Source organism: Punctularia strigosozonata (assembly GCF_000264995.1).
Source record: "Punctularia strigosozonata HHB-11173 SS5 unplaced genomic scaffold PUNSTscaffold_7, whole genome shotgun sequence".
Lineage (NCBI taxonomy): Eukaryota > Fungi > Basidiomycota > Agaricomycetes > Corticiales > Punctulariaceae > Punctularia > Punctularia strigosozonata.
Window position 1 is genome coordinate 313798 of NW_006767439.1, and position 10740 is coordinate 324537.

Genomic DNA, 10740 nt, shown 5'->3' on the forward strand with positions numbered 1-10740 from the left:
TCCTAGACAAGAGGGGGGGCTCGTTCAACGGATGTGAGACAGCCTCACGCCCTCGACGAAGCCCCACCGGCGATTAAAATCCACCTTTCTGGGGCAGCTTATCCTGATCAGGTGGTCGATCTCCGCCTTCTGCTGCATATGGCATCAAGGAGCCACCATTCCGGCGAGCCCGCCTGCTATCGCCCGAAGGGGAAGCTCTGAACGGACCTTGTGGATATCCGGTTAGAGTTCGAGGGTTGCAAATGATCGTAGGTTCTGTGCCGCCGATAGGCCCGCTATGCACTCGGATAGGATGCCGGAGTCTTCTGCAATTTAGGGCCCAACCTACAATCATCCTCGATGTTCAACGGATGCAGTATCTTGCAGAGAGGGTGCGATTGTGTGCTTTCGTCATGCACATATCCTTACTCGCTTCTCTCTGCGCAGCAGGCGGTGAGATAAAATAATTCATGAACCTCTTCCCGTCTCTTCCCGCGTTCATTAAACTAGCGCGCTATCAGATGATACGTCGCGAGCAGCGTACACGACAGGATGGATCATATCTATCATGTGCAACGACTAGGGAGGACCATTTCCGCGTTTTACGCGCATCGGAGATCAGGCAGTTTGCCCGAAGTATGCACAAAAGACATCTAAGCGCCTCAACACTGCCTACTTCGCGTACCGCACCCATCAGGTACTATCCTGAGGCGCTTTCGCACATGATGACCATCGGATAATCTCGTGAGAGCGATGAGCCTACGTAAAAAGCGACGTTCTGTATGACCTCAGTACTGACTAAGTGGAAGACCAGAAAATTGTCTGCGCTCGGAGCTCGATGTAAGTACATCAAGGACATGCATATCCTCGGTACTGGACATCGTGGGCTAAAAGATTGGTACACGATATGTCTGATCGTACAGGGTGCGTGGCGTGTCTGATCGCACGGCGAACGTACAGGGTTCGCGGCGATTCTCAAACCATCAGATTGCCTTTCTCGACGCTTCTGGCGTTCAGAACACTAACGGAAATGAGACTGGCAGATTACATATTATAAGAACGTTTGCTCTTTTCGAGGCAGCGCCCACTCGTCGAATGAACTTCGATACTCGGGATGGAAACTGCTACTAGGAACCCTATCGGAAGACTCGTCTCGAGCAGTTCATCTCGCGTGGGGGGGGACCCAAAGAGTATCCGAAGGTGGGGAATACTTTCATTTCGTAGGCCGGGACGCGTCGAAGGCGATGGGAACGACAAACGTTTGCGCTTCGTGCATCGCCGTGATCCCGACGGGTGCAATGTCGGATCAGCTGCATGCAAGGGTAAGATGTAGCCCCGTACCCAGCGCAATGGTCATTTCCCGCGGATTTCTCTGCACGAACTTCATGTGGCGCGAAGTCATGGGTACTGAACCGTCAAATGAGTATCGACATCACGGCCAAAACATCTGCAGTGGGTATCTCAGAACATTTCTGTACATGGCTGTGTCTACTCGCCTTTTCTGCCTTCCTCGTACGGATTTTGGGGTTCAGGGTCAAGACGCCCAGGTAGTATATCCGCTCGTCAGGATATAAACTTGAGAATCTCGCCGAACGTCGGCGGCGGCCACTCGTGTACGAAACCTGTCCCTAGAGTCTATCCATGGAATGCGCAGAGTAGTATGGGATGTCCTGCATGATTCCTACGACACAGTGGATCGAGAGTACAGCACGTTGCGACAGACTCGGAGCGGCGTCGTTGAATCGAGACTCGATCTAGCCTGCGAAGCTGCTGCCGGCGCCGTCTTTTTGCAATTCTCGTGGCTCTGGACCGACGTCCGACCAGCGAACAGTGACTTCGAACGGAAATTATGTAGGCATTGAGGCGTAGAGCTCTTCTAGTCGTTGACATATCAGGCGGGCAAACGGCGGGGAGGATGCCTGCTGCCATTCAATCGAGCCGCGTGTGCGCCTCGTCGGTCGACTACGACTTATGCCGTTGTTCTGCGGGTCCGCGGAAAGTTGTGACAACGAAGGGCAGCTACGGAGGTGATGAAAGAAGGGATTGGGCATTCCGCGCCGCCACCGTATGGGCTCAGTACGATCCGGAGGCCAACCGTGACCCAAATGGCAATAACGGAAAAGGAAGTCAAGTTGCGATGCGGCGCTTCCGGTAAGGTCGGTCCGCGCAGGCCCCGTGGGTCCAAGGGGGAAAGTCGAAGGAGAGCGAAAGCGGATGCGGATCACGATTCGCCATCTGCATCGGGTCGTCAGGGCACCAAAGCAAGAGACGGAAGCAGAAAGTGTTGGCGGATCAGTGACGTCGGTGTAAGCGTTCGGGTGTCGGTCCGGTCGGTAAACCCTCCGTGTGCATCGTGCCACAGTGAGTTTGCATATTGGCATGGTAGTGCGAGTTGGGACGGGAAGCCTGAGCGCGAAATGTTGAGGAAATGGAAGGGCGGATCAGCTGGGAAGGTCGCTGCGGAGCGCTACTGATTCCACGCTATAGGATACGATTAGACGCGGATTGCAGGCGTGGTACTGATTAGATCAAGGCATGGACGGCGAGGTCAAATGCGCAGGCGATGAAGGCGGGGGAGGGGGGGTGCGAGTTCTGTAGCTCGCGTGCGACGCGCAGTCTCGGTACGATCCACCATGCCACCAGTCCTACGAGCGCGCATGCAAAGCTCGCCATAACATCGGGCACTAGATCCGACGGTAGAGAACAAATCCGGAGGAAGAAGTTGGATAGCTTTGGTGAAGCCCGAGGATTCGAGATTAGATTAGCGAACGGGATGCGTAGCCTTTTGCATGCGGCGGATAGATTGCTCCGGATCGCGAGGCCGACCTTCCGGAGTGTTATGCGCTCACTTGTTGGAAGCGTTCAACGTTCAGGTGGGAAGAGACTTCCTTCGGGCCTTCGTGCGCATTGCTGTGGCACGAAGCGACGCGTACCGAGCGTTCCGAGTCCGGCGTTGCGCAGTCCCGTATGCAACGTTGCAAAATATTCGGAGCAGGCGCCCCGAAGATGGTCGGATGATCGCACGGATAGATAGATGGCTATTTCGCTTGGACCAAGGTAAGTGCGGGTTCGGAGATGATTGAGTACGTGTATATGGCTGTTCAGTGTATGGCGGTGGAGCATGAGAGGGACGCCATGGAAGATGGAAAAGGAATATGGACGCCTGCAAAGACCTCGGACAGTAGTCTGATAGGTGAGCGCGACGTTGTAAGTTGTTCGGTTCGTACATCGGAAGCATCTTGCGGATCTATGAGTTAGGATACCGTAAGGATACCGGCGAGTTGACCAGGTCTCGTTGTTACTGCTCATCGCATCGGCCTCTCATCGATTCATTGCCGAAGCAAACGGTAAACGCGAGCATCAGTATTCGGGGTCCTTCCCACGAGGCGCACAGCGACGGTTGTGCCGCGGCCGCTGCGCCACCTCCCGAGTCCCGACCTCTTCCTCGTCCTCGAGGCAAAAAAAAGACTTGACAGTCCGCCGGTTTCTATTGTCTCTTCGCCTCTCCGGAGCTTGCGGCGGGACCACCGTGATGGACGGGCGACTCTGCGAACGCATGGGCCGGGTTTACAGTATTCGATATATCAGCGCTGACAGCGCTGGGGAAGCGGGAGGGGTCACGGGTTTCTAGACGGCGCGATGGTCCGAAAGGACATCGTGGCCCAAAGGACCGGGTGCGGGAGCGCCCGGCTCGCAGCGCATACGGAAACGATGGTGTAAACGGCGAGGAGGTGCAGGGACGGCGATCTGGAGGAGAGGGCGACACCAGGCGCTCCTGGTCCCGTTATGGTAACTGGGCGCCTTTCACAGCGACGGGCGCGTCGGCCGAGGGCGGGACGACGGCGAAGAGGGGAAACACGTGGCTCGCAGCCCGCGGCACGTTCCGTGGCCGTGTCGTTATCGCCATCGCCCGATCCGGGACTGTCTCTCACCGAGCGCGCGAGATGGCGGTGGGAAACGGCCGACTTGCCAAACGCAGCATAAAGTCTTCCTGCGTCTCGCTCACACCAGTGCAAAACCTTGTTTCGAGTTCGCCTCTCTCCTCGACGTTGCCCACGACGAGCTCTGGCGATCCTCCAAGCATCCACTATGCCACGCGGCGCCCCGGCGGCCCGCAACGTGCACGACGACGACGGTGAGACGCGTCTGCACGCGGTACCCGCGTGGCCTCCAAGCTGACACGCGCATCGACCCAATATAGACGGCATGCCCCCCCTCGTCGAGAGGCCGCTCATGTTCACGACCTTCGAGGACGGTGCGGCGCATTCATCTATCATAACCTTGTGCGCCAGCTGATATATACCCCAGGTCCTCTGCCAGACATGCCGCCCCTGGTCGACGCACCGCTTCTCCCGCCACACATCGTCGACGGTGGGGGACATCTCGAAGAACTCGACGACATTGAGATGGACATGCCCCCGCTCGTCGACAACCCAAACCCCAGCATGACCTTCACGTTCGCGACCGACATGACACCAATCACCTATTCGTCGGACCCCACGCGGTTCGAAGTCGTGTCGGACGCGCAAGCACCCGACTACTCGTCCATGTACTCGCCCCCTCTCGAGCCGAGCACGCCCGCGTTCCTGGCACCGGACAGTCCGAGCAAGGGCAGGCGCGAACGCCCGCGCGACCCATCGTATATCCCGCGACCGCCGAACGCGTTCATCCTCTTCCGCTCGTCGTTCATCAAGACGCACCACGTCCCGGGCATGGGCAAGAACACCAACAACTGCACGCTCTCCAAGGTCATCGGTGAGCGCTCTCTCTCTAGAGCTTGGCCTGAGTGCATCGTTCGGTCGCTGATCCTAGTGACGGTCCACAGGTAAATTGTGGAAGGAGCTCCCGCCGCATGAACGTGAATACTGGGAAGCCAAGGCGCTCCTGGCTCAGGCCGAGCATCGCAAGAAGTATCCCGACTGGAGATTCAGACCAGGCGCGAACGCACTAGCCAAAGCGCGAATAAAGGACGGAGGCGGCGGAAGTCGAAGACGACGGAAAGGGAGAGGCGGAGAGGCGGCCGACGGACGAGCGAAAGGAAAAGGGAGAAAGGCCAGAGCACCGAAGGAAGAAAGCGCGAGCGAGAAGGAGGGGCTCGAAACGAATGCAGGGGGAAGCGCGAGGCAAAACGAGAAGAAACCTCAGGAGCCCATCAGAGACGATGAGGTTCGTAGAGGGTCTGTCGAGAGCGACGCGTCTGCGACTACCGACGGGACCACTTCGGACAAGCGTTTCGACGTCCCGCTCACTGCCATGTTCCGCCGGTCGTCATCTGCCCCTGCATCCGATACGCGTGTCCCATTCCCTTCTCCCTCGCCCACGGTACCGATGGCGCCCCCTATGTCCCCTACATCTGTATCGCCTCTAAGCGCGGGCGAAGTGCCGCAGCTCTTGGCCAATACCACCATGAGTGCCATGCTGCGCCGCAACTCGATCGCCGTGGTCCCTCCGGCAGAAATGCATCACCGTGGGCAGCACATCCTGCATAGCCCTTACTCAAGTTCTCCAGGACGCCAGGATGGTATGCCATCGTCGCCTAGCCCTGTCATGAGCTTCACAGAGATGCTTGAAGACCCCGCACTCCCGCCCTCGTCTCCGTCCACACCGATGTCCATCAATAGGCACGGCCATTCACAGGTGTGGCCCGAGATGCCCGGACTCAGAGTACGTCCTGTTATACCCTTTCCTTCCGCGCGATCCACATATGTCGCCGAACTATTTTATATTGGCACCTTTTGGCATTTCGCGTTCGTGATGCATGATGCTACACGTTTCAGCTAACATGATATCATTGATTTCTCAGCTTTTGCCACCATCACCGGCGTCTCCGTCCACGGATACGGTCAGCCCAGCATCCATGTACGCGTACGACGCCGCCCATACGCCGTCCTCGCCACTGGCCTCGCCTCTGATGCCCACATCGGAATATCGACCACATCCAGTCTCTTCGGATGGCCAGTACGCGCATCGCTACACGCCAAGCCCTGCTTACTCTTCGCTCGACGGCTGGGCGGGACACACCCAATTCATTCCGGAGGAATACAACCCCACGGAGGTCGAGCTGGTCCATACCCCAGGATACGAAACGGCGGCGTACACGGTAGCTTCCGCCCTTTTCAAACCTGTGGCGGGCTCAACATTCTGAACGTGCCTCAGCCCGTACCAATTCAGCCAAACTCACTGCCCAGATCTACGACCTCTGATGACCCCGGATCATCCCTCTGCGAGATAACGTTAAAGCCCTCAAACATTTTCTACACTTGACTGGGTCCCCTTCACTAGACAATTCCTCGGCCTATCTCAGTCTCGGACACCCGGAACCGGAAACAAAAACGCTCAAAAACAGAAAGAAATCGCGGATCGCTTTTACGGAACTTGTATCATGGATCTTCTTCACCCGACCCCGCCGATATACACGAACCGGCCTTTCATCCGATTACCATCCCCAGAGTGTACATGTACCGCCCGCCTTGTTTGCCCCCGTGTCCCGATCGTGACTATCTACCTCGTCGGTTATTTCCCGCTCTAAATCCCCTCTCTGTACCCTGTACACCCTCTGCCCTCTGGATTACGGCTCCGGCATACACGATCCGGATATTGTCCGTATATGCGCATCCACTCTCCCGAATTCTTGTCGCAATTGTATGTGTTTGTGACTCCCTACGGCATTTGTTCGCATTCGCGCCCAAACAGTGGCACCGGCTTTCCCGACTTGGCGTGACCCGTAACCCTCAGAGCGGACTCAGATCCCGAGCACGTTACCCCACACCGAATATACCCCGCGCTTCCTCCCGTGGCAAGTGCGGGCGCACATGCTTTGCCCCTGGCGACTTTCCCATCTGTATCCTGGCCCCTCGCCACCTCCCGCGTCCCGCTCTCGTAAGTGGCAAGAGCATGTATTGACTACCTGCTTCTGAATGGACTGAGGAAGAGAGCGCAGTCTCCGCCGCTCGTCGATGTTTGGACGAACTTCCTCGACCTGTCCCCGTGTAAAATGACTATCTGTTTATGGTGCATATTGCTCCGGGTCGACTTATGGCCGACGACCCTGTTGTTTGTACGTTCGAAGCCTGAGGTGCGTGTTTGCTGCTCATGGCGGTTGGCCGTAGGGGGAAGCTTGTGTTTCGCTTCGTATATGCATGCACGTCATGTCATCGGCGCCATACGACGCTAACCCAGTAGGTGGTCGTCGTCGAAGCTCCCTGCATCCTGTTCAAAGTTCGCCCCTCACGACCATCTCGTGAGCGGAAACTAACGACCGCCATATATACCGCCATTCAAACCACGTACACCCCGCTCCACGACTGTACGTGCCATTGTAGACGCGACCACAGGGAAAGGGCACCGACCGGGCGGACTATCTCTCGAAAGCTGACTCACCGCGCGAGTTAACAAACCGGGATACATGTGCTACGCCTCTTCTTGCACCCCTCGAGAGCCTCGCGCCGGGCTTCCTTTGGGCTTCTAGAGCGTGGAATCCGACTTGCGAAAGGTCCCTCGGATGGCCCGGATTAGCAGCGAAGCGTTGTCGGCGAGTGACACCTTCCGCATGCGGCATCTTGAATGAACGCTTTCGAGTCTGGACCTTCGAAGGCTGGACTCATGATAGGCCTGACATACGCATATGTGGCTTTTCGGCCTCAAACACGTTTAGAGTTCACGATGACGCTGAGTCACCGCGGCTGCAGGCAGACGGTGTTTATGAAAAGGTTCGAACCTTGGCGAGAATGACCATGGATCAGCTGCTCATTTCATTTTAAGGAACGTTCATCTCGATAGGGAAGGCTCAAGGTACTACAGGTTCCGACTCATCCGTTTCTAGATTGACATAACACGCTGACTGGAATACGCGAATCCTTCCGGTCTATGAGAAAAGGATCCGTGCACAGAAACTCGCCAGCTTACATAACGGATGACCGCCAGATTGCGTTCAGTTGCCCTACATATGAATGTGAGTATCCAGAAGTTCTTCGTAGAATCTTCGACATGTGATAGGCTGAATAAAGCTCGTAAACGATCCGTTTCCGCAGCGACGAATGCTCGTTTCAGAGGCGGCACATTTGCCGAGACTTTATTTCTGTACGCATACCATCATATCGGCGGTGAACTTCTTGTTGAGCTTTTGTATAGGAATACCATGTCGGTGCACGATGAAGAACAAATGGACCACAATGAGCGAAACAGTGGAAACTATATAATGCGCGAGGAATGGTCATTTTGTGCGACTGTATGGATGCTGCGGGTCAGCTAAAGTCGCGATATGGAACGTTGGAGAGCGCAACCTAACAGGCCTGCTCAGCTCGTGAATATTGGCTCCGTGACTAGAGAGAGTGGATGCGGTTCTGTGTACATGAGGTCGGTCGAAAACATCGTACTCCCTGCGAACAGCATGATTACACTGTGCACAACCAAACATGTGTTCACCGCCAAACCTATAGAGGCATCAGTAGCATCCGCCTCTGCATCATACGGCAACATTGCCTGAGCTCCAGACCGTGAGCAGATTCCCAGCGCGCAGACCGCCATTCCCAGTCATCAAATCGTGTTATACTAACCTAAAGGGTATATGAACTATGTCCCGGCTGTTTCATTGAGTCATGAAGTTGGAGTGTACAAATAACAACTGGATCACAGGATCGACGGACTCCGTTTGAACGATCCGAAGAACGTTTCCTGGTGCATGTCCGGAAGGCCTCCTCTCAGAGAGCTAGTGCAGCATATGCGTGACTGTGCGTTACGCTCTCCGCGCTCCACAACGCCCTCGCCGGCGACGTAGTGGCGTACACACATATAAGGGTATCGATGACATGGTTAGTATCTACATCGCATGACATAGATATAGGTTCGGACACGGCTATGGATACAGCAGCACGATACGGCATAGAGGAAACAGAACTGTACGAAAGTAATACAAACCAATCAGACATGGAACTGTACGAAAGTAATACAAACCAATCAGACATGAACACGGAGCATGGGAATGACCGGATTGCGTGACTCGTGATCATTGCAGACCGTCAGAGCGATTGGCTCCTAGTATCAAAAGCCATTCTCCTTCGAGGCCAGTAGACGTCATTCCAAGAAACATGCTATTGCCATATACAATATCGCTTCTGCGTCGGACCATGCCAGCGTAACCGGAGGCGGGGAAGAAGAACTGAGTAGGTGATCCAGATACATCCCCGCCACGGGCACGCATGATCTCGTAGTCGGTGGTAGGTTCCATGAGGGATGTGTAGATGGCTTGTAGTACGTCCGCAACCGTGATGGATGACTCAGGTCCTGATGCGTACGCAGCCGCGGTCGATGATGGTGCCACGAGTATCGTGAAAGGAAGTAGTTTGCATGTCAGAGTCATGCGCGTAACTGGAGGATCTGTGGCTGGTAAAGCTAGCCAATCTTCCAATGTCTGCGACATGGCATGTTCGGGGGCTACGATAGCCATTGAAGGCCTCTGCGTGACATCGCAGAGTAACAACGGCCCGTGTGCAGGGTTGTACGCCAGGGCGAGGCACAAGCGCACGGCGCTTGATGATACACGCGGCGTTTGGGGCTGCGGAGTAAGGGGGACATGCTGCACCGAGGCGGGAGAGAGGTTTTGGCCATCCTCGCTCCCGTCCAACTCAACGTCTGGGAGGCTAACGGAACGCCAGTGAGGAGTGGCGGGGTAGTCACCATGGATTACCGCGGAAGTCATGTCTGGTTGCGAAAGCGGAGACGGAGTCCAACGCGGAGTGGACGGGGTACTACTGGGCGGAGTGGGGTCGGGAGAGTAGTAATCATTATGGTGGGAAGGAACGAACTTCACTCGTCTCCCCTCAGGGGAGTCCATCGCCGACGGCGAGCTCGAGCACGGCGGCCCAGTGATCGTCGGCGGTGCTAGTAGGTCGTAGGTCGAAGGTGTGCAACAAAGTAGCTGGGTCGCGGTGCTTTAAATATGTAAGCAGCACATAGTACCCGGCTCAGGCCAGGTGCTGTGACTGCTGTGCCGAGACTATGTTGTCATATGGTATAGCCCGTCTGAAATTCCCAGTTGAGCGATTTAGTCCCTCATGGGAACGAGGGCTAAAAATGATTGTCGGTTTTTTGCCTAGTGTATACATTTCTTGGTCCGCATCAGATAATGGCGGTGCGGGCATCATGTCAGTCCACGGGGCAACGGTGCAGCGAAACACCAACGGACTGTGCGCCCTACTGGCCGAGCCGCCGAGAGACTACGGTCGTACCGTCGAGGATATGATAGCTTTGAGCGCCAAAGGTAGATCCAGAGGTACCATAAGCAGTAGAACTCCATTTGGTTACGTCTCGTTGGCCAATCCGCTCAGCAGCAATTAGCACTGCCCCAGGTCAAATGCAGAGAACAGCATGAGGCATAGCAGGAGGAACGGAGCTCAGGGCGCACGACGGCAGCATGGAAGCAAAGAGCCTGCATTTACGGCTTCGTGCTCGCTACAGGTAGTCGAGACCGTGGGCGAATAACGTGAGTAGGAAACCCGTGAAACCCGACCACTTGCTCAAATGACACGTACTAGCCTATCCGAGACGTTTCGATTTTTTTTTCCGGTTGTGTCAGGTCAGGGAAACCCAAATATCAAGTCTTTGGGTTGAATCGCGATCTCCAATGCGTGGTTTGAACAGAACCGTGGTGGTAATGAGAGCCAAGGATATCCGCACGTGAGCCTCGGTTTTCTGCACGCACGTGACTATCTGATGATCTCTGCCTCGCGTTCGTTGGAGTTTCGTCGTGCTACCACTACGGGC

At 55.8% G+C, this 10740-nt stretch overlaps 3 protein-coding genes across 3 annotated transcripts; 1 reads left to right on the top strand and 2 right to left on the bottom strand.

Annotated features, from left to right (window-relative positions):
- Nucleotides 1–1016: 1016 nt before the first annotated feature.
- On the bottom strand, nucleotides 1017–1480 carry PUNSTDRAFT_52681 (uncharacterized protein). Its single transcript, XM_007384116.1, has 2 exons — nucleotides 1191–1480; nucleotides 1017–1131 (listed from the first exon to the last, which is right to left on the bottom strand). Exons 1-2 carry the CDS (start codon nucleotides 1293–1295, stop codon nucleotides 1024–1026), a joined length of 213 nt encoding a protein of 70 aa, XP_007384178.1. The 5' UTR covers nucleotides 1296–1480; the 3' UTR covers nucleotides 1017–1023.
- Nucleotides 1481–3539: 2059 nt separating this feature from the next.
- Nucleotides 3540–6604, top strand: PUNSTDRAFT_52685 (uncharacterized protein). Its single transcript, XM_007384117.1, has 4 exons — nucleotides 3540–4234; nucleotides 4288–4734; nucleotides 4805–5643; nucleotides 5783–6604. Exons 1-4 carry the CDS (start codon nucleotides 4186–4188, stop codon nucleotides 6122–6124), a joined length of 1677 nt encoding a protein of 558 aa, XP_007384179.1. The 5' UTR covers nucleotides 3540–4185; the 3' UTR covers nucleotides 6125–6604.
- Nucleotides 6605–8983: 2379 nt separating this feature from the next.
- PUNSTDRAFT_134617 (uncharacterized protein) lies at nucleotides 8984–9811 on the bottom strand (the record flags this gene model as incomplete). The annotated part of the gene is made up of 1 exon (XM_007384118.1): nucleotides 8984–9811. One exon carries the CDS (start codon nucleotides 9809–9811, stop codon nucleotides 8984–8986), a length of 828 nt encoding a protein of 275 aa, XP_007384180.1.
- Between the last annotated feature and the right edge of the window lie 929 nt (nucleotides 9812–10740).